The sequence below is a fragment of the Symphodus melops genome (genome assembly GCF_947650265.1).
Source record: "Symphodus melops genome assembly, chromosome: 6".
Lineage (NCBI taxonomy): Eukaryota > Metazoa > Chordata > Actinopteri > Labriformes > Labridae > Symphodus > Symphodus melops.
The window spans coordinates 28881644-28902063 of NC_136696.1; the positions used below are offsets into that span (position 1 = coordinate 28881644).

At 45.7% G+C, this 20420-nt stretch overlaps 2 protein-coding genes across 4 annotated transcripts; one reads left to right on the forward strand and one right to left on the reverse strand.

Annotated features, from left to right (window-relative positions):
• Nucleotides 1–541: 541 nt before the first annotated feature.
• On the reverse strand, nt 542–14309 carry prr5l (proline rich 5 like). Of its 3 annotated transcripts, none has more exons than XM_079346391.1 (9): nt 14034–14309; nt 7223–7353; nt 5462–5542; nt 5330–5378; nt 3511–3568; nt 3229–3320; nt 2805–2942; nt 2223–2340; nt 542–1250 (listed from the first exon to the last, which is right to left on the reverse strand). In XM_079346391.1, exons 2-9 carry the CDS (start codon nt 7342–7344, stop codon nt 889–891), a joined length of 1020 nt encoding a protein of 339 aa, XP_079202517.1. In that variant the 5' UTR covers nt 7345–7353; nt 14034–14309; the 3' UTR covers nt 542–888. The 3 variants fall into 3 exon arrangements, with proteins under 3 accessions (XP_079202517.1, XP_079202516.1, XP_079202518.1); XM_079346390.1 differs by having other exon boundaries at nt 7223–7356; XM_079346392.1 differs by lacking the exon at nt 2223–2340 and having other exon boundaries at nt 957–1250; nt 7223–7356.
• Nucleotides 14310–17993: 3684 nt separating this feature from the next.
• Nucleotides 17994–19847, forward strand: LOC306825568 (E3 ubiquitin-protein ligase TRIM21-like; the record flags this gene model as incomplete). Its single annotated transcript, XM_079346386.1, has 1 exon — nt 17994–19847. One exon carries the CDS (start codon nt 17994–17996, stop codon nt 19635–19637), a length of 1644 nt encoding a protein of 547 aa, XP_079202512.1. The 3' UTR covers nt 19638–19847.
• Nucleotides 19848–20420: the final 573 nt, after the last annotated feature.

A 20420-nucleotide genomic window follows, 5' to 3' on the forward strand; every position in this document is an offset into this window, starting at 1 on the left:
GCAGGACATTTTGTGACATCAAGTCCTACGAACCCCGACAGTAACTGACCTGCTCAGTCCACCAACACTTACAGTAAACATGACCCTGACACCAATTATTTTATTATGTAAAGAACAAAACAATTTCTCTGATTTTTTTCTATTTTCAAGAAAGTATTTTTAATGCAAATTGTCTGAACTTTTAGGAATCTGTGTTGTATTCAGAACTGACAAACTTAAATAAAACAGTCCATTGAAGGGAAGTTACTTCCCTGAAAACACCACACGGGGGCGCTACAGCTGCTGTTTTAAATAGCAGGACTGAGTCTGAAAGAATGTGTCCAGCTCAGCTCAGATATTAAATGAGTCTGTGGCCCGGGTCAGGACCTGGATCACCTCACGTGTGCTGCACATGGATCAAATCCAGAATGGCTCGATGGAAAATAAACAAACGTTTCATCATCGGGTGTCCTTTATTGGATCATCTGACCTGATCGGACAGAGATCCCGGACAGTGACTGGTTTTACACGCCTCGTTTGGTTGAACAAAAAAAGGACGTCAAGCGTTTAAACCAAGTTTAATTGAATTGAATGAAACTTTATTGTCATTAACAAAAACCTAAAAGAACTTATTTACACAACTAGAAGAGAAAACCTGAGTAGAACCAGAACCTGCAGCTCTGTTCAGTAAAGAGTCCCAGTCCTCCCAGTACAGAGACTGATCCAGATCCAGAGCCCGGTTCTGCTGGGAGCTGCTGGTCTACTCCACCGTCCTGGATCCGGGTTATCCAGCTTTGTCTTCTCCTTTCATAACGTTTCCTGTTTCTCTTCCTGCGGCGGCCATCTTGTTCTCTTTTCCTCTCCCGTCCTGTATCGTCCCTTGTGTGCGTTGTCTCATAAGCCCCATAGCTAGCAGATAACTCCGCCCCTCGGAGACTCCACCATATCCGGTTGGCTGGAGAACGGCCTTGGAATCAAGGGCCCGCCCCCGACTATAAACCCCACCCCTCCCTCGTCCCCGCCCATCCCGCTGTCCTCCTCCGACCCAGCATGCATCCTGCCTGACGCCGACAGCAGCTGCACGTCAGAGTGCGCGTTGGCCACAGTGTGGCGCCGCAGGCCGCCCGTCTTCTCCAGGTAGGCCTCGCCCTCCTGCTCCACCAGCGGAGCCAGAGACGAGGAGTCGGAGGAGGCGTGGTGATGAGTGACGGTGATCTCCGGCTGCGATAGGTTGCAGAGAAACGACGCAGACGTCCGCAGATGGCGTGAGTCTGGATGAGGAAACAGGAAGAGAAAAGTTTGACAGTTTTCAAACACGTCGCCCTCAAAGCGTGTGTGTGTGTGTGTGTGTGTGTGTGTGTGTGTGTGTGTTTAATGAAAGGATTAAAGTGTGTGTGGGATCAGTGAGCTCCTGAAGTGGCCTCTTGCAGCAGAAACCTCCCTCTCAGAGCCGGATTAGAACTCTAATCTGATCAGGATTTCGGGGCTGGGTTGAGGTTTGAGGTTTTCTTTCACGACGCTTCAGTTTGTTTGTGTAACAAATCAAAACAGTTCATTTGTTTGTCGTTTCTCCGTTTGTTCCAGATCAAGTGAGCGTGCCGTTAGGTGTAACCTCGCCGTGGCGTCGTGATGTATATAAAGAGAGAAGGGAGGACGTAACGTTTGGATGAATTTGATTGGATGGTTGGCTTCGAGCTCCCGCCTAACGTAACGTGTTGTTGCTGTGAGACGTGTCGACCTGTCACAGTGAAACCAAAGCAGATTTAGCAGCTGAGCTTCCTGCTGAGAGGATTTAAAGAGCCACGCCCCCTGACCTCTGACCCCCCCCCCCCCCCCACCTGAGCAAGACCACTAAAGAAGAAGGAACACCGACCGAGGCTCGAACACAAACATGAACGGCCGATCCAGAGTTTAAATTCTGTCTTTGTGAGTTTTTAGTTAAAAAGACGATAAAAACCTTCGCAGTCTTCCAACCCGTCAGCCGCCATGTTTGTTTACGCCTCAGTCATGTTCGACCACCAGAAACCAGACGAGGCTTTAACAGTTTTTGGTGCAGGGCTCGTTTGAGCTGAACCTAAATTTACCCCACAAACGTCCAGACAGGCACCCAGTCACTTTATTTTATAGCATGCTAGCAACTATTAGCAGCTAGCTAAGATATATGAGACCATACCTGGACGGTTAGCTTGTAAATTAGCAGATTATATGTTTTATAGCAGAGTGGCTCCTCCCACAGTACTGACCCATTGGAAGCTGGTTTCTGTTGTGCAGAGCGTTGCTAAGATACGGAGACACGACGACCTCCACCAGACGCTCCAGCCGGTCAAACTCTAAACTGGGACCCCCGGACTCGTGGACCCCCTGACACAGACGGAGAGAGAGGGTCTGGTGAGGTGAGATGTTCAGTGTTTTCGTTTCTTTAATGGTTAATAATGTGTTAATATAATATATATATAAATATAATGGTTAATAATGTGTTAATATAATATATATATATAAATATAAGGGTTAATAATGTGTTAACATAATATATGAATATAAGGGTTAATAATGTGTTAATATAATATATATATATAAATAAAAGGGTTAATAATGTGTTAATATAATATATATATAAATATAAGGGTTAATAATGTGTTAATATAATATATATATAAATATAAGGGTTAATAATGTGTTAATATAATATATATATAAATATAAGGGTTAATAATGTGTTAATATAATATATATATATATATATATATATATATAAATATAAGGGTTAATAATGTGTTAATATATATATATATATATATATTAATATAAGGGTTAATAATGTTTACCTGCAGCACCAGCAGCATCTGTGTGACGGGAGGAGGAACACAGGCTGCACTTCCCAGAGTCTCCTCCAGGTGGAGCTTCAACAGCACCAGGTCTCTGAAGGCCAAGAGAGCCATCTGCCTCACTGTGAGCTCCTGACCCTGAAACACACACACACACACACACACACACACACACACACACACACACACACACACACACACACACACACACACACACACACACACACACACACACATAGAGTTTAATCCACTGACCTCTCCACTCAAATTATCCCTAATTGATGTAAGGAGTTTAATCAGCAACATCCTTCTGTGTGTGTGTGTGTGTGTGTGTGTGTGTGTGTGTGTGTGTGTGTGTGTGTGTGTGTGTGTGTGTGTGTGTGTGTGTGTGTGTGTGTGTGTGTGTGTGTGTGTGTATGTGTACCTGCACAGGATAGAAGATGGCCTGCAGCGTGGGGAGGATCTCTGTGAAGAACCGGTCCCACATGTCTGCTAGGACGGCGAGCTGTTCGTCGCCTACAGGTGGTTGCCGTGGCGACGAGTCACAAACAGAGGAAAATTAGCCGGTTAAACTGTACGTTAGCCTGATGTGTGTGTCGTTGTGCAGTATGTGATTGTGTGTCATCACGTCAGACTGAACATCACTCACAGCGTGCTGACTGACTCAAAGGATGTGTGACATCAGAACCAACACGTGTGAACTCACCTGAGTAAGGAAGGACCTGATCCAGGACTTCAGACAGACCTCGGGTCAGCAGCTGGTTCTATGAATATGAGATAATAATTAAAACCATTCAATCTGATGAAGTGATCTTATTATATGATCAGACATTAAAGGTTCACCCGTTAGCATGTAGCTTTGTATCATTAGGAGCCTGCTGGTGGTTTTCAATGGTCATGCATCCCAATTCTATTCAAATTCAAAGAACTTTATTTATTCAAAGAACCACGACCCAATCGACCACACAGCAGCGTCCTCCTTTTCCCCTGAGACGGGACAGCTCTGCATTTCTTTTCTGAACAGGCGGCTCTGAGGACGCAAAAATCGCCATCTGAGGCTGTTTTGGTTTACAGGTGAAACTACATGGCTAGTACCTCATGTTTTCCACCACTGAAGTTACAGACCTATCACAGATCAGTGGGCGGGGCTTCACTCCCAGAATCTAAAAACAATGTCCGCCATCTTGCTAGGAAGCTATGCTAACAACAGGTGTTGCAGCGATGGAAGCGGGCAGTGGAACTGCTTCAGATAGAAGTGATTGTACCCGAGCTAAAAAGCCTCTGCATGTTTCTAATAAGCTCCAGCAGCAGAAAGCTGCTCAAACTAGGATCAATGTTGGAGATGAAACATGGAGAGAGGTTAGAACGCAGAAAGCTTTACAGACCCATGCAGAGCTGGCTAAACACTGAAGCTACAGTGTCCACCACATGCAGAGCTGGCTAAACACTGAAGCTACAGTGTCCACCACATGCAGAGCTGGCTAAACACTGAAGCTACAGTGTCCACCACATGCAGAGCTGGCTAAACACTGAAGCTACAGTGTCCACCACATGCAGAGCTGGCTAAACACTGAAGCTACAGTGTTCACCACATGCTGAGCTGGCTAAACACTGAAGCTACAGTGTCCACCACATGCAGAGCTGGCTAAACACTGAAGCTACAGTGTCCACCACATGCAGAGCTGGCTAAACACTGAAGCTACAGTGTCCACCACATGCAGAGCTGGCTAAACACTGAAGCTACAGTGTCTCTACATGCAGAGCTGGCTAAACACTGAAGCTACAGTGTCCTCCACATGCTGACCTGTGTGAGAGGAGGGGGGGAGACAGCTCTCTGTGATGATTAGAGTTTAGACTGCAGTACTCATTTTAAACACTAGGGGGCAGCTCTCTGTGTGTTATGATCGAACAGATAAACTTTAAGATCTTTCTGTGTTCGCTTGCTTTGGTCTGAACATTCGCTGTTTGAAGAGATCCTTCTGTGACAAACAGGAAGACACACATGACCTTGAAGGGAAGTCAAGGTCAGTGTCTCTGTCACAGTGAGGAGGACAGGATGTTGTTTATCTGTGTGACAGACTCCTGACGCTCCTGAGAGACAGATTGAGGCTCTGATGATCTGACAGGAAGAGGAAGTCCGTCCGTCCTCGTCAGATGATTAATCCAGGGACGAGGAGACGCTCAGCAGCTTGAGCACAGATTAGATACACAGAAGTGACGGCGAGGATCTTACTGACTGACGGGAGTTAACACGGTCTGTACATCCCCACGGCTATCAATAAATCATGTGCTCTGAAAAAGCACAGAAGAAGAGCGCTCATCTCATCTGGTCCAATCACAGCCGTGCAGTCCAGATGGAAAGTACCAATCAAAAGCCTCCTTTGCTCTGAACCGACCGAGCTTCATGTTCAACGTTTTATATCCTGCGTGTCTGAAGTTCGTAAGTCAGGACTGATGGGAGGTTTTGGGAGCAGATAGGAGAAGAACTGACCAATGAAGAGAGAGAGAGTTTTAAAGGAGAGTACCTGGAAGTAGTCGGTGATGAAGGAGCCCATCTCTGTTTTTAGGAGCCACCTGCAGAAACACCAAGAGGATCAGCTTTGATCTGAGTAATGTGAATGTGGGGCGATGACATCACAGCAGAATGAAACACTCACCTGATGCTCTCGTTGAGCGTGTACAGCTCGTTAGTCTGCAGAGCTCCGCCCTGAAACACCTTGATCACAGCTGATTGGACGCTGAGGACACAAACGAAGGTTAGGTCAGAGATCATATGAGTCCCCCGTGTGTCCCTGCAGGGGGCGCTGGAGTCCCCGTGTGTCCCTGCAGGGGGCGCTGGAGTCCCCGTGTGTCCCTGCAGGGGGCGCTGGAGTCCCCGTGTGTCCCTGCAGGGGGCGCTGGAGTCCCCTGTGTGTCCCTGCAGGGGGCGCTGGAGTCCCCGTGTGTCCCTGCAGGGGGCGCTGGAGTCCCCGTGTGTCCCTGCAGGGGGCGCTGGAGTCCCCCGTGTGTCCCTGCAGGGGGCGCTGGAGTCCCCGTGTGTCCCTGCAGGGGGCGCTGGAGTCCCCCGTGTGTCCCTGCAGGGGGCGCTCAGGCGGGTTTTAAGCCTCCTGACAAACCGTTACACGGCGCCCACCTGTCAATCATCTCAGCTACACGCCTTATTGTGAATAACTCTGATCCTTCATCCAATCAAAACTGCTGAGTCATCAAAACATTCCCCAGATAACTTTCCTTGTTGTTCGTTGGGATGTTCACTGAGTTAATACGACTTTATTCGTCCCGTCTAAATCATGGCGCCACGCGGCAGGAATGAAGTCATCTGATACTCGTATACCGCCACCTACTGTCGGGATGTTTGTGCCTGGTGACGAGTACATGAACGCCATTATCAGCGGTTGATTTTATGATGATACAAAATGACGGTTATGGCGTAAAGCTTCCAGAGATTAAATCCAATGAGGATCCTGATCTCGGCCTTCCTGAACAAAGGAAACTTCCTGTAAATCATTCGTGTGTTTTGTTTGCAGTTATTGTGAAGTGTGTGTCGCTCGTCCTCGTGTGCAGGACGTGAACCGGCTGCCACCTCCGCTTCCCCCTAAACATCCTGCAGAGCGCCAGAGAGCAGGAAACAGGCCGAACGCACAGACGAGTCAAAGAACTCAGTGTGTGTGTGTGTGTGTGTGTGTGTGTGTGTGTGTGTGTGCGCATGTGTGTATATAGAGGTACACAAGAATCAAAAACCTCCTGACCTTCAACAGGACCTTATCTTTTATCTGGTCTGGAAAAAAACAAGACAGCACTTTTAATCTCTTTATAGGCTGATGTTTAGACCCAAAACACACACACACACACACACACACACACACACACACACACACACACACACACACACACACACACACATACTGTACATGGACATCCTGCAGAGGTTGAGTCCTAACCAGACAGATAATCGGTCCTTTGTGTTTTGGGTTAGAGATGAAGCTGAGCGATAAAATCTGTTTGTGTCTGAGTTCATGAAGACGACAGCTGCAGTTCCTCCAGTGTCCACTAGAGTCTGTCTCCTGCAGTGAGTCAGTCTCCATAGAGCTCTATGTTAAAATGTCCAACTTTACAGCTGCAGTTCCTCCAGTGTCCACTAGAGTCTGTCTCCTGCAGTGAGTCAGTCTCCATAGAGCTCTATGTTAAAATGTTTAACTTTACAGCTGCAGTTCCTCCAGTGTCCACTAGAGTCTGTCTCCAGCAGTGAGTCAGTCTCCATAGAGCTCTATGTTAAAATGTCCAACTTTACAGCTGCAGTTCCTCCAGTGTCCACTAGAGTCTGTCTCCTGCAGTGAGTCAGTCTCCATAGAGCTCTATGGTAAACTGTCCTCCAGAGTTGTTGTTCTTGAGAGGTGTCTTTCGGGGGTTAATCTCACCTGTTCCAGACGCTGGTGTTGGAGATCTGGAGAGCAGGTGAGCTGGCGTGAAAACGTGCGAGGTCGGACAGAACCGGAGAGCTCATAAACCGAGGCCTGGGACGCCGGAAAGATCCCATCATGCACTTTGGCTGCTGAGGAGAGAGGAAACAAACGAGGTCTTTATAAATGTTTAAAATGTTACTGAACAGAAACAGAAACTTTAACGTCACGTGTGATCAGAGAGGAAGGTCACGCCATCGTTTCACCACTTTGTCATATAGAACAAAGTCGACTCTCCTGAATGTGGCGGAAGCTGTTTGTTGTGCGAGGAGGAGACGTTAGAGACGTGTTTGTGATGTCACCGTGCACACGCCGAGCAGCTTCAGCGTCGCATTCATTTAGAAACACCGAGAACGGCGTCCTCTAAACCACGACTTCCTGTGCAGCCGCACTGACCCGAGATCTGCGTGTTTGTTTACAGCACTGAGGTCTCACTCTGCCTCGCTTTCCAGAAACCACGGTAACAGACGAGAACACGCCACGCTCTCTCTCTCTCTCTCTGTGTGTGTGGCGAGCGACAGCTTTCATGATTCACACTCTGGTTTGAACCCGTGTGCGAGGACGCATTTCTGCACTTTCACATCAGACACCCAGCTCGTTATCTCCAGCAGGAAACAGAAAGACTTCTCAGTCTGTGTGCACGTTTTCTCTCTGTTTGTTTTCACAGTCGTCCAGTAAACGCTGCAGTCGCTCCTGATTACAGGACACGGAGACGTCTGTCCTGGTTTGCACGCCACGAGTGACTCAGACACTTAATTGTACGTTGAAGCTAAAAAGAAACTGAGGAGGTTTCAGTGTCTGGAGATGAATCCCTGACGGAGGAGGGAACATGGCGTCCTGCAGCAGGTTCACGCCTCTCCTGCACGCTCGGCCTCGAACCTGCAACTTCCAAAAGGATGTCGGGCGATCAACAAACAGAAGAGAGAGAGTGAAGCTCTACTCTCATCACACGTCAGGAGAATTTTAAACTCTGAGATCGTCTGAGTAAAATCAGAGACGCTCACGTAAACAAAATAAAGTCCAATAATGTGACATGTTGAACCATCTCAAGTCAGACCAGGACCTGAACCATCTCAAGTCAGACCAGGACCTGAACCATCTCAAGTCAGACCAGGACCTGAACCATCTCAAGTCAGACCAGGACCTGAACCATCTCAAGTCAGACCAGGACCTGAACCATCTCAAGTCAGACCAGGACCGGTGTGGTTATTCAAGTCAGACCAGGACCGGCGTGGTTATTCAAGTCAGACCAGGACCGGCGTGGTTATTCAAGTCAGACCAGGACCGGCGTGGTTATTCAAGTCAACTTTATTTATAAAGCACATTTATAAGAGGAGCTGAACGTTAATAAAGAACATCATGAAGAAAGATGAAAACTCAGTTAAAACAGGAAACAGTCAAAGAGCTGTCTTCAGCTGTGTCAGCAGCTCTTATTTTGAAAGGTCGTTTATTCCAAAGTGTCGGGGCTGGATGGGTGGATCGTTTGAAGCCTGCTTTTGTTGGCGTCCAGCAGCAGCTGGTTGGAGGACGTCAGTGAAGTTCACTCAGGTAAAACACGTTTTAAAATCCGTCCTGCAGCAGAACACTCGCTCTGTTTGTTCCTGTTAGCAGGCGAGAAGCTGCAGGTACTGGTACTGGTACTGTTACTGGTACTGCTACTGGTACTGTTACTGGTACTGGTACTGGTACTGTTACTGGTACTGCTACTGGTACTGTTACTGGTACTGCTACTGGTACTGGTACTGTTACTGGTACTGTTACTGCTACTGTTACTGGTACTGCTACTGTTACTGTTACTGGTACTGGTACTGCTACTGTTACTGGTACTGCTACTGTTACTGTTACTGGTACTGCTACTGGTACTGGTACTGTTACTGGTACTGTTACTGCTACTGTTACTGGTACTGCTACTGTTACTGTTACTGGTACTGGTACTGCTACTGTTACTGGTACTGCTACTGTTACTGTTACTGGTACTGCTACTGGTACTGGTACTGTTACTGGTACTGTTACTGCTACTGTTACTGGTACTGCTACTGTTACTGTTACTGGTACTGGTACTGCTACTGTTACTGGTACTGTTACTGGTACTGTTACTGGTACTGCTAATACTGGTACTGTTACTGGTACTGTTACTGTTACTGGTACTGGTACTGTTACTGTTACTGGTACTGTTACTGTTGCTGTTACTGTTACTGGTACTGTTACTGGTACTGGTACTGGTACTGTTACTGTTGCTGTTACTGGTACTGTTACTGTTACTGGTACTGGTACTGGTACTGTTACTGGTACTGTTACTGGTACTGGTACTGTTACTGTTGCTGTTACTGTTACTGTTACTGGTACAGGTACTGTTACCGTTACTGTTACTGGTACTGTTACTGGTACTGTTACTGGTACTGGTACTGTTACTGGTACTGTTACTGGTACTGTTAGAGCAGACCTGATGTTCTGAATGCATCACTGTTTCTGGATCATTTGCAGGGAGGATTTTATTGGTTCTATAAAACGTTTTATATTTTGAGTTGACTGTTTGAATCTTTCGGCTGCAGGACTCTTCCTCCTCCTCCTCTTCCTCCTCCTCCTCTTCCTCCTCCTCCTCTTCCTCCTCCTCTTCCTCCTCTTCCTCCTCCTCTTCCTCCTCTTCCTCCTCCTCCTCTTCCACCTCCTCCTCCTCTTCCTCCTCCTCCTCCTCTTCCTCCTCCTCCTCTTCCTCCTCCTCCTCTTCCACCTCCTCCTCCTCTTCCTCCTCCTCTTCCTCCTCTTCCTCCTCCTCCTCTTCCACCTCCTCCTCCTCTTCCTCCTCCTCTTCCACCTCCTCCTCCTCTTCCTCCTCCTCCTCCTCCTCTTCCTCCTCTTCCACCTCCTCCTCCTCCTCTTCCTCCTCCTCCTCCTCCTCTTCCACCTCCTCCTCCTCTTCCTCCTCCTCTTCCACCTCCTCCTCCTCTTCCTCCTCCTCTTCCTCCTCCTCTTCCTCCTCTTCCACCTCCTCCTCCTCTTCCTCCTCCTCCTCCTCCTCTTCCTCCTCTTCCACCTCCTCCACCTCCTCCTCCTCCTCCTTCTTCATCCTAATCTGAGTTGTTGTCGTCACCTTCGTTTACAAACCGGATTCATCGGAGTCCAACATGGAAACCTTCTCGTCCAATCACAGAGCAGAGAGGAAAACAACTCCAGATCCAAAAACAACACGGAGATCAAAGCGCCGCTCCCGTCCCCGGCTGCGTCTCTGCCCAGGTGGCTGATGGGATGTCACGGCTCAGTGTGTGTCCGCCGGCTCTCGCTGCGCCGTCTCCTCTGATCACAGCCAATGAGAGGCCCCGTGCCGACCGTCAACACAAACACACCATTGTTTATCCGGCTGCGGTCTGACACAGAGCGAGGAGGTCAATAAATACTGATTTCACTCTGAGAGCGCCGAGACGAGGAGCGAATGGCGAGGAGCCGACGTCTTCTTCTCTTCTGCTGATTCAGCAGGTCCTTTGTGTCTGAATGTAGTTCTTTCATTTTACTACTCGACACTTCAGCAAAACAAACAACATACTCTGATCTGTCCCTTAAAGGCACAGTACGTCAACTCCACCAGCAGGGGGCTCTCAATCAAAACCAGCACAAACGATGAGGTCGAGGCTGGCGGGGAATCATGGGAGTCATTCTGCTCGAGCCAACAGCTCATCACAGCAAAGCACCACACTTCAGTCTGTCCACTTTCAAAATAAAAGCACCACACTTCAGTCTGTCCACTTTCAAAATAAAAGCACCACACTTCAGTCTGTCCACTTTCAAAATAAAAGCACCACACTTCAGTCTGTCCACTTTCAAAATAAAAGCACCACACTTCAGTCAGTCCACTTTCAAAATAAAAGCACCACACTTCAGTCTGTCCACTTTCAGAATAAAAGCATCACACTTCAGTCTGTCCACTTTCAAAATAAAAGCATCACATTTCAGTATGTCCACCTTCAAAATAAAAGCACCACACTTCAGTCTATCCACTTTCGAAATAAAAGCACCACACCTCAGTCTGTCCACTTTCAAAATAAAAGCACCACACTTCAGTCTGTCCACTGTCAAAATAAAAGCACCACACTTCAGTCTGTCCACTTTCAAAATAAAAGCACCACACTTCAGTCTGTCCACCTTCAAAATAAACGCACCACCTTCAAAATAAAAGCACCACAGGTCCTAATGTAAACTATGGGAAACTGAACTTCACAGAGCAGAGAAGTAAATATTTAACAGAGTGGACAAGCGACGACATAACCAACGCTCGCCTGCCGTTAGGACGACTGAGAGGAAGAGGACGGTGATGGATGAAGATAAGAAAAGAGAGAGAGACACTAAAGCTGTCAGATGAAAGAATGTGGTCATACATCATACGAAGGTAAAACGCACGCAGCTTTAAAGGCTTCCTTTAAGTCAGAACGACACTTTTAGATATTCCACCGCCGACCGGCATTTATCTGACGGCGTGAATCAAACATTTGTTCTCCTCCACGTTTGAGGCGAGGAGACAGCAAAGGAACAATCTTCAGTGTCAACAGCTTGTCAGTACGATGACTGTGTGTGTGTGTGTGTGTGTGTGTGTGTGTATGTGTGTGTGTGTGTGTGTGTGAGACTACAGGTTGTGTGTGGGAGTGGGACCATGTGCACAGTTCACCACATGTAGTGTTCACACACACAGTGAGGAGACTGTGACACTCAGCATCTGTCGCTCTGATCCCAAAGATCTTTTACATATAAGGCGATGAGTCACTACGCCAACAAAAAATACAAAACATTTAAATCTCAAATTCTGCCAAGCCAAAAAAAAAATGATGTAAAGCATCATTGTATGTGTGTCACCATGACAACCCATAAGGTACAAACCAACACCAGTCATCAAAGGAAAGGTCAACCCCCCCGTCAGTCCATCACAGCCTCCTCCACCCCGTCACTGTGATCCCTAAATACCCGTCAGGCGTCTTCTCGCTCAAACGGAGCGAGCTGAGTCACTTTAACGTCAGGACAGAGCGGTTTGTCTCCCTCAGATGTTCAGATTGACACCACCGTACCATCTGTACACTGAATATCAAGCTTCAACCAGCTAGCTAGCCTAGCTTAGCATAAAGACTTGAAAAAGAGAGAAACAGCTAGCCTGGATCTGTCGGATCCAGGATGATGGTCGATGTCGTCAGCTGGAAGTCCTGCTGTGTGTTCGACTAGAAAAATATAAAAACCATAAAACGGGGCAAACGGGGACAAAGACTGCTGAGTGTGTAGCGTGTAGCGTGTGAGCACGTCCTCATTCTCACTTATCAACATACGGTTCACATGGTCTGATGACTTGAACCTTCTGGTTTGCAAACTCCCACCAAGTGAGAAATGACTCAAAATGAGAATCAGTGAGATTCAAAGGTGCTTGGAGGTGGATTTTGTTGAGGAAGGCGAGCTACTCCCACCTGTTTCAAGTCTTTATGCTAAGCTAAGCTGAAATCTCTATTTGACTCATAGCAGCTCAGATATCTTTTTAAAACTCTGCCAGGTCTCCAGACTAACCCAGACCAGACTCCACCTTGAGCCACCACAGCGGCTCAGAGTCCAAACTCTTGGAGCGGATTAAAACACCTCTCATGGAACTCTAAAGCGGGATGAGCGGGATGAGCGGGATGCTCATGTGTTTAGACGCGAGTGTTAGCATGTATGCTAACTCTGCTGCCCCGTCATGGGAAAGTACTCAGAGGGAATAATGTCGTTATGAGACAGAAACAGAAACCCTTTTCAGAGTGCCGTAACCAAAGTCAGCCGCCATCCCCCCCTTTGTACATTCATACAGATTCTGGTTCGGCGTTACGTTGGCGTCCCCGTCCGTGAATCAGATTGTGCTTCAGCGCTGCTCTTCCACGCTGGATCAGCTGATCCCGTCTCTCTTCTGTAACGCCTCCATACTCCCTAAACAGCGGTCTGAACAGGGCTTCAGAGAAAGTTTGACCTTCAGGTGTCACCGCAGCAGCTGGTTGGTTGATTATAAGTTAATTAAATAATCAACCAATAAGAAGCCAAACTGAAACTCTCTGTTGCTTGTTAAAGTCATGAGAGAACATGAGAGATAATGGAGGGCCTTTAAGTAGTTAACCACGCCCACAGCAAACAACGATTACCGAAGTATCGGAAAGTGCTGGAGAGAAGCGTAATGTTGGAAAATACTGAAGAAACGAAAAGTATTTAAAGGTTTAAGAACAAACCAGCAGTGAGAAAGAATCTGGAAGCATCCAAAATTATCTCAAAACCAACTAACCAATAAAATATATTTAAAGATCGTGAGAGTGTGAGAAAGTGTCAGAAAGTGTTGGAAAGTGTTGGAAAGTAACAAACAGTATCTTCTTAAAGTATCTAACCATCGTAAAAAAAAAAAAAAAATCTAGAAATGTCGGATTTTTGAAAAAGTTTGTGTCGCGGTCTCAAATCACAGACTTTTAGATTTGAAGCATCAGAGAGAATCAGACTAAAATTAAACATCATGAAAATATAAAAACATTGAAAAGTAAAAAAATATGAGTAAAGAATGTAAAAGGATGAAGTGCATGAACATGTTTGTTTTTAATAATTAAAATGAAACTGTTTTGAAAGCTTCGATTAATCACCGATCAAATATCGCTGGGAATCAAACATATCGACGCGTCTGAAACCGGCTTCAGCTGAAACTCTGAGTGTGACGTAAGCTGCAGGTGAATACAGGAGAGCGTCGCGTGTGTGTGTGTGCGCGCGCGTGCACGTGTCCGCGTGAACTCACCTCCGCTACTGATGAAGAAACGGTCCTCCTCAAAACTCATCTCTCATCCTCTCAACGCGTCGCTTAACTTTCTAAACTGAGCAAACAAACAAAGAAGACGTAAACAAGTCAACAGTTTGTTTGTTTGTTTGTTTGTTTGTTTGTTTGTGGAGAGTGGAGAGCTCTTCGTCCCCTTCAAACCCGCTTCAACATGTCACTCCTCCGGGCTACAACAACTGAGACAAGCCGCCGCTCAGCGCGGAGCAACAGGCTGCAGGCTAACGAGCTAACAAGCTAACAGAGCTAACTGCTCAGTGTTCCGGTTCAGGCCTTCAGAATAAAAGCCACTTTTTATCGACATGCTACGTTACATTCATTTTCTTATTAATTATTACATATTGTGAATGATAGGATCATCATGAAACAATTTAAGTTAATTAAAATAATTATTAATCAATTATTCTGTTGGATCGCCTCCACAGATTCGGATCGTTCGGGGGCCTCTAGGTGGGGGGGCATCTGAGAGCATCTCTACATGGGGCGCACAGCAACCAGCATATCAGCACTGAGTGCTCACACTCCTCTTTTTTAGACTTCAAATGAAGTTCTCAGGTTTAGCAGTATTATATATATCACAGCTTTCATTTACTTTATTACTGTCTGCTCAGTTTTATGTTTAACAATCATATTTATTTCCTTGTGTAGATCTGTAAAAGTGGTCAAACAGGAACAGTTTTAATGTGAGGCAGTTAAAGTAACAGGAAATACAAATGATTATATAACATGTCAAGTTAAGAGCTGTCATGTTTCTGTTAATAGGAACTGACTCACTTCTTCTTCTACTGTTTGTTTACAGCAGCTGCTGTACACTTCCTGTTTGTTTGAACTGAAGGAGAAGAACTGAAATGTTTTCAGGTGACTCTTCAGTGTAAACATTTAAAAACAGGTTAATTCAGACTGACAGGTAAATAAACTCTCTGTTTTTTTTATGTCATCACACTTTAAGGATCCCATCATGTCAAACACATTCCTCCATGTTCCTCTAACATGTGTCTCTAGTCTGTCTCCAAACCCCCCAATGATGAGAAAAGTCCATCCTCTCCGTCTTCTGCCTGCTCCACTTCTCAGTGTGCTCAAACAGGTTCATAGGGATGTAAGGCTTCCTGCCTAACCTGCAGTGAACTAACTGGCCATGAGTCAGGACCAAAACTTTACAAGTGAGACTACGCAGGGCTTCTCTGAGCTGCATGCACAGCACTTCATATTCTGACTGTAAATATAAATCTTCTTTTTGTGGAATTAAAACATTAAAGGTCACATGATCTCCTTCTCTTCAATCTGTGTCCTCGCTCCTCTTCATCACGTGTGTGAAGTGCGTTGTTGTAAATCCACTCTGATCCTGTATTTGATCATGTCTATAAACCCCTCTATTTCAGCCCTGCTCAGAACAGGCTGTTTCTGTGTCTGTAGCTTTAAATATGTAAATGAGCTGTGTCTGGCCACGCCCCCTCTCTGGAAGGGCTCGGGTGTACTCGCTGCTTTCTGGCTCCATGTCCTATTGTTTACGGTGAGAAGGCAGACTCAGAGGGCAGAACAAACACCTAGCTGTGGGAGTGTCACCCACCTGGGGGAGGGGCTACTGCCCTTTGTGATGTCATGAAGGGAACATCTCCAAACGACCTGTTTTAGCAGGCAGAAGACGGAGAGGATGGACTTTTCTCATCACTGGAGGGTTTGGAGACAGACTAGAGACACATGGAGAAGGGGATTTTAGCATCATGTGACCTATAAGCAATTTTTTTTAATTCTCTGGTGCTATAAAGTAGATCTGATTGGTGAGGTTAGCGTGTTATAAAGTAGATCTGATTGGTGAGGTTAGCGAGGGTGAATAATGGACATTTGGATGCGTTTGTGTGCATGTCACACTTCCTCTATAAGTCAGAGCCCCCTCTCAAGTTATTAAAGGTCAGGAGGGAAACACTACCAATAAAGAAATCACTTTCTAAAAAACTTGCCAGAAGCTCGAGTTCAGGAAGTAAACGTGATAAAAAGGTGAACTAAGAGAGTTCTGTAACATTATGTGATGTTAGATAATGCAGAGTATAGATTATCTGATGTGTCGTCAAGCTTTTGTGTTGTTTAAATCTGCAGCTGAGAGAAACTGAAAACCAGTTTGCAGAGAATACATGAGAGCCGAGGTTGCCCTCTAGTGGAGGTCATAAAAACTGCAGTCAGGCAGACCTCAGATTAGAGTCCTCTCCTGTGGCTGTTGAAGAGGAAAAGGCCATTTGGGTCTGCAGTTACAAGGTTTTTCAAAATAAGACTTTGAAATGTTTACCCGAGTTTTATTCCTGAACTTGAATAAATCAAAGACGTGTGACCCGGTGTTGAAAGTCTTTTACTTTACTCTCTCTCCTGTAATATCATCAGTAAACATTTTACACAGAAAGAAAAAAGGGTATACCGTCTGGAAAGGAAAGAGTTAAACTACAGGCAAAAAGAGAGTTTAAAGTTTGAAGAGAAGTTTTATACAGACGGTCAAAGACAACTTCAGGAAGTCCTCAAATAACTTTCCCTGACCTCTTTTGTGAAGGAAGTGGATTAGAGTCAGACATGAGAAATAATGACAGAAACATTTTTAAATGTTGAGGAAAAAGAGGAGGGGCTACACTCAAAGAGGAGGAGTTACACAAAAAGGGGAGGGGCTACAACATGTGTTTTTCTCTGAAATGAAAGTGAAAGTTAGTCTGCGTCAGAGCTGCATCAAGACAAGTCTGTCTGTTTCTCTCTGAAGACAAATTCAACTGAAGGTTTTTCTGACAAACTCTGGTGAGTACACTGAACTACAAACCCAAAACACTGAAGTGAAGAGGAGGTTTTAACTCGACCACTAAACAGAAATAAAAGCCAAAGAATAGAGACTGCACCCAGACGAGTCACAGCTAAACTAATCTTAATAAAATTACAACATTTTAAACCTTTTCCCTTTTCAGGATTACTTTATTAATCCCAGGGGAAAGTCAGTTGTTACTGTTGCTCAAAAACACAGTACAGATCAACAAACCATATTTCATTACAAAGTCTTAGTCGTGGTTAAGTTGATTCTGTCACATAACAGCGCTATATTTAGCCATCCCGGAGAAACCACCGGATAAACTGGTTTTGCTACAAGCTAACTAGCCTAACTGGGTTGGAGTCGCTCAGTGATTTAAAGTTCAGTAGAGAGTCAACAGCACTTTGTTTTATCTGTCTTTATCTGTGTGTCCTCTCGTGAAATCGTAAATCCTTCAAACTACGCCCTTGAATTTCCCTCGGGATCAAGAAAGTATCTATCTACCATGACCGAAAGAACGAGATTACAGATACAAGCGGCCGAAATGGGCTTCCTCCGTAGGGTGTCTGGGCGCACTCTTAGAGATAGGGTGAGGAGCTCGGAGTAGAGCTGCTACTCCTTCACATCGAGAGGAGTCAGCTGAGGTGGCTCGGGCATCTGGTCTGGATGCCCCCTGGATGCCTCCCGAGGGAGGTGTTCTGGGCATGTCCCTCCAGGAGGAGGCCTCGGGGTCGACCTACCCGAGGCTTTGAGAGACTATGTCTCTCGGCTGGCCTGGGAACGTCGTGGGGTCCCACCGGAAGAGCTGGAGATAGTGTTTGGGGCGAGGGAAGTCAGGTCGTCTCTGCTGCCCCCGCGACCCGGCCCCGGATGAGCTCATGGATGGAAATCATAATTCCAGTGTGTCCTGTGTAAATGTGTCTCTGAGTCCTGACTGTCTACAATGAGTGTGCAGCTTACTCAACTCCCGATACAATTCACGATACTTGGTTCATGAGACGATTCTATCATGAGCCTTGACACCTTTGAGTCGATTATTTACTGCCTCACGACTAATCTTTACACACCTACAAACTTCATTTATACAAATACAAATTCTTCTACTGTCTTAATTTGTTGAATTTTTATTTATTCATCAGGTTGCAGAAATGTCCTCTGCCAGCTTTCTGCTGACTGAAGATCAGTTCCTGTGCTCCATCTGTCTGGATGTGTTCACTGATCCAGTCACCATACCATGTGGACACAACTTCTGTAAAGCCTGCATCACTACACACTGGGATAGTAACGCCCCGTACAAGTGTCCCAACTGTAATGAGGTTTTTCACAGCCGACCTGAGCTGAAGGTCAACACGTTCATCTCTGAGATGGCTGCTCAGTACAAACAGTCAGCTCAACAGAAAGCCAGCAGCAGCTCAGAGCAACACGGGTCCAAACCAGGAGAAGTTCCCTGTGACGTCTGCACTGGAACCAAACTGAAGGCCCAGAAGTCCTGCCTGGTGTGTCTGGCTTCTTACTGTGAGACTCACCTGGAGCCTCATCTGACCATGTCAGGTCTGAAGAGACATCAGCTGATCGACCCCGTGGAGAACCTGGAAGGCAGGATGTGTGAGAAGCACGACAAACTGCTGGAGCTGTTCTGTAAGAACGACCAGATGTGTGTCTGCATGCTGTGCACTGTTTTAGACCACAAGACTCATGATGTTGTTCCTCTGAAAGAAGAATATGAAGGAAAGAAGGCCGAGCTGGGGAAGACAGAGGCTGACATTCAGCAGATGATCCAGAAGAGACGACAGAAGATTCAGGAGATCAAACACTCAGTGGAGCTCAGTGATGAGAAAGCAGACAGAGAGATCTCAGAAGGTGTTCAGGTCTTCACCGCTCTGATGGAGGCGATGCAGAGAAACCTCAACAAGGTCCTCGACACGATCAAAGAGAAGCAGAGGAAGACGGAGAAACAGGCTGAAGGCTTCATCAAAGAGCTGGAACAGGAAATCTCTGAGCTGGAGAAGAGAAGCACTGAAGTGAAGCAGCTCTCAGGCTCTGAAGACCAGCTCCACCTCCTCCAAAACTTCACATCACTGAACGCTGCTCCACCCACCAAGGACTGGACTGGAGTCAGAGTCCATCCACCTTCATATGAGGGGACTGTGGTGAGAGCTGTGAGCCAGCTGGAGGAGACCATCAAAGAACAGATGAAGAAGCTGATCTATGAGGAGGAGCTGAAGAGGGTCCAGCAGTATGAGGTGGATGTGACACTCGATCCTGATACAGCAAGTCCCTATCTCATCCTGTCTGATGATGGAAAACAAGTTAAACATGGTGATGAAAAGAAGAATCTCCCAGACACTCCAAAGAGATTTACTGAGTATACTATTGTCTTATCAAAGCAGAGTTTCTCTTCAGGCAGATTTTACTTCGAGGTTCAGGTTAAAGGGAAGACTAAGTGGACTTTAGGAGTGGTCAGAGAGTCGATCAACAGGAAGGGAGAAACCACTCTGTGTCCTCAGGATGGTTTCTGGACGATATGGTTGAGGAATGAAGATGAGTACGATGCTCTTGCTAACCCTTCAGTCCGTCTCTCTCTGAAGTCCGGTCCTGAGAAGGTGGGGGTGTTTGTGGATTATGAGGAGGGTCTGGTCTCCTTTTATGACGTCGATGCTGCAGCTCTGATCTACTCCTTCACTGGCTGCTCCTTCACTGAGAGACTCTACCCATTCTTTAGTCCCTCTAATAACGATGGTGGTAAAAACTCTGCTCCTCTGATCATCTCTCCTGTCAGTCACACTGAATAGAACTATTTCAGAACTCATCAATTGATGTGATCGTGTTTATTTGTTGACATACACGTTACCTTATTTCCTGTATTTGTTTCTCTTTTGAGTCAGATTACTTTTAAGAACTAAATCAAACCAACTTTACTGCATTGATGAATAGAATCCAACATTATGTGATCTGTTATAATAACTGCTTTAAGAAGAAAATAAAGTTTCTGCTGCATCTAATGACTTTGTTTTGGAGTTTTAATTTTAAATCAACATATTTACTTTAATTTAAGAATACTTTTTCTTTAAAGTAATCTCAGTGAGCCTGATAATCAGAAGTGTTCTTTGTTTATAGACAATACAATACTTCCAAACTCTACAAAGTTTAGCAACACTTTCTAATGAATATACGTAACATGATTATTATTTTGGTGTTCAGTTTTGTTGTTTATTTGTCTCTACTCTCCGCCCGTGTCACTTCCTGTTTGTTTTTGTGGAGCACTTTGAGTCGCCATAGAGCCTGAAAGTTGCTCCAGTCAATGTATAAATCATCTGTGCAGCCTTACGCTGGGCTTTTATTTTGAAGGGCTTTTGTTTCCGGTATAGATTTGCATCAGCTTGAAGTGACTTCCTGCCTGACGTTCAGAGAGCTTCATCTAATTAATATTCATGACACTGTAAAAATAAACAATAAAGTTTAACGTTTTTTATATTAAATAAATAAAAACATAAACAACGTGTTTTATTATTTATTAGTGATTCAGAATTTTATAAAAGTTTAGTTTTTAACATTAAATCACATTTTTGATATTT

What these genes read in the sequence shown, in the direction of transcription:
- prr5l (XM_079346391.1), bottom strand. Translation starts at nt 7,344, where the DNA reads ATGATGGGATCTTTCCGGCGTCCCAGGCCTCGGTTTATGAGCTCTCCG. An exon ending in AACACCAGCGTCTGGAACAG is followed by an intron (nt 5,543 to 7,222) that starts GTGAGATTAACC and finishes TTGTGTCCTCAG; the next exon opens with CGTCCAATCAGCTGTGATCA. An exon ending in CAGAAACCAGCTTCCAATGG is followed by an intron (nt 1,251 to 2,222) that starts GTCAGTACTGTG and finishes TTCCTCATCCAG; the next exon opens with ACTCACGCCATCTGCGGACG.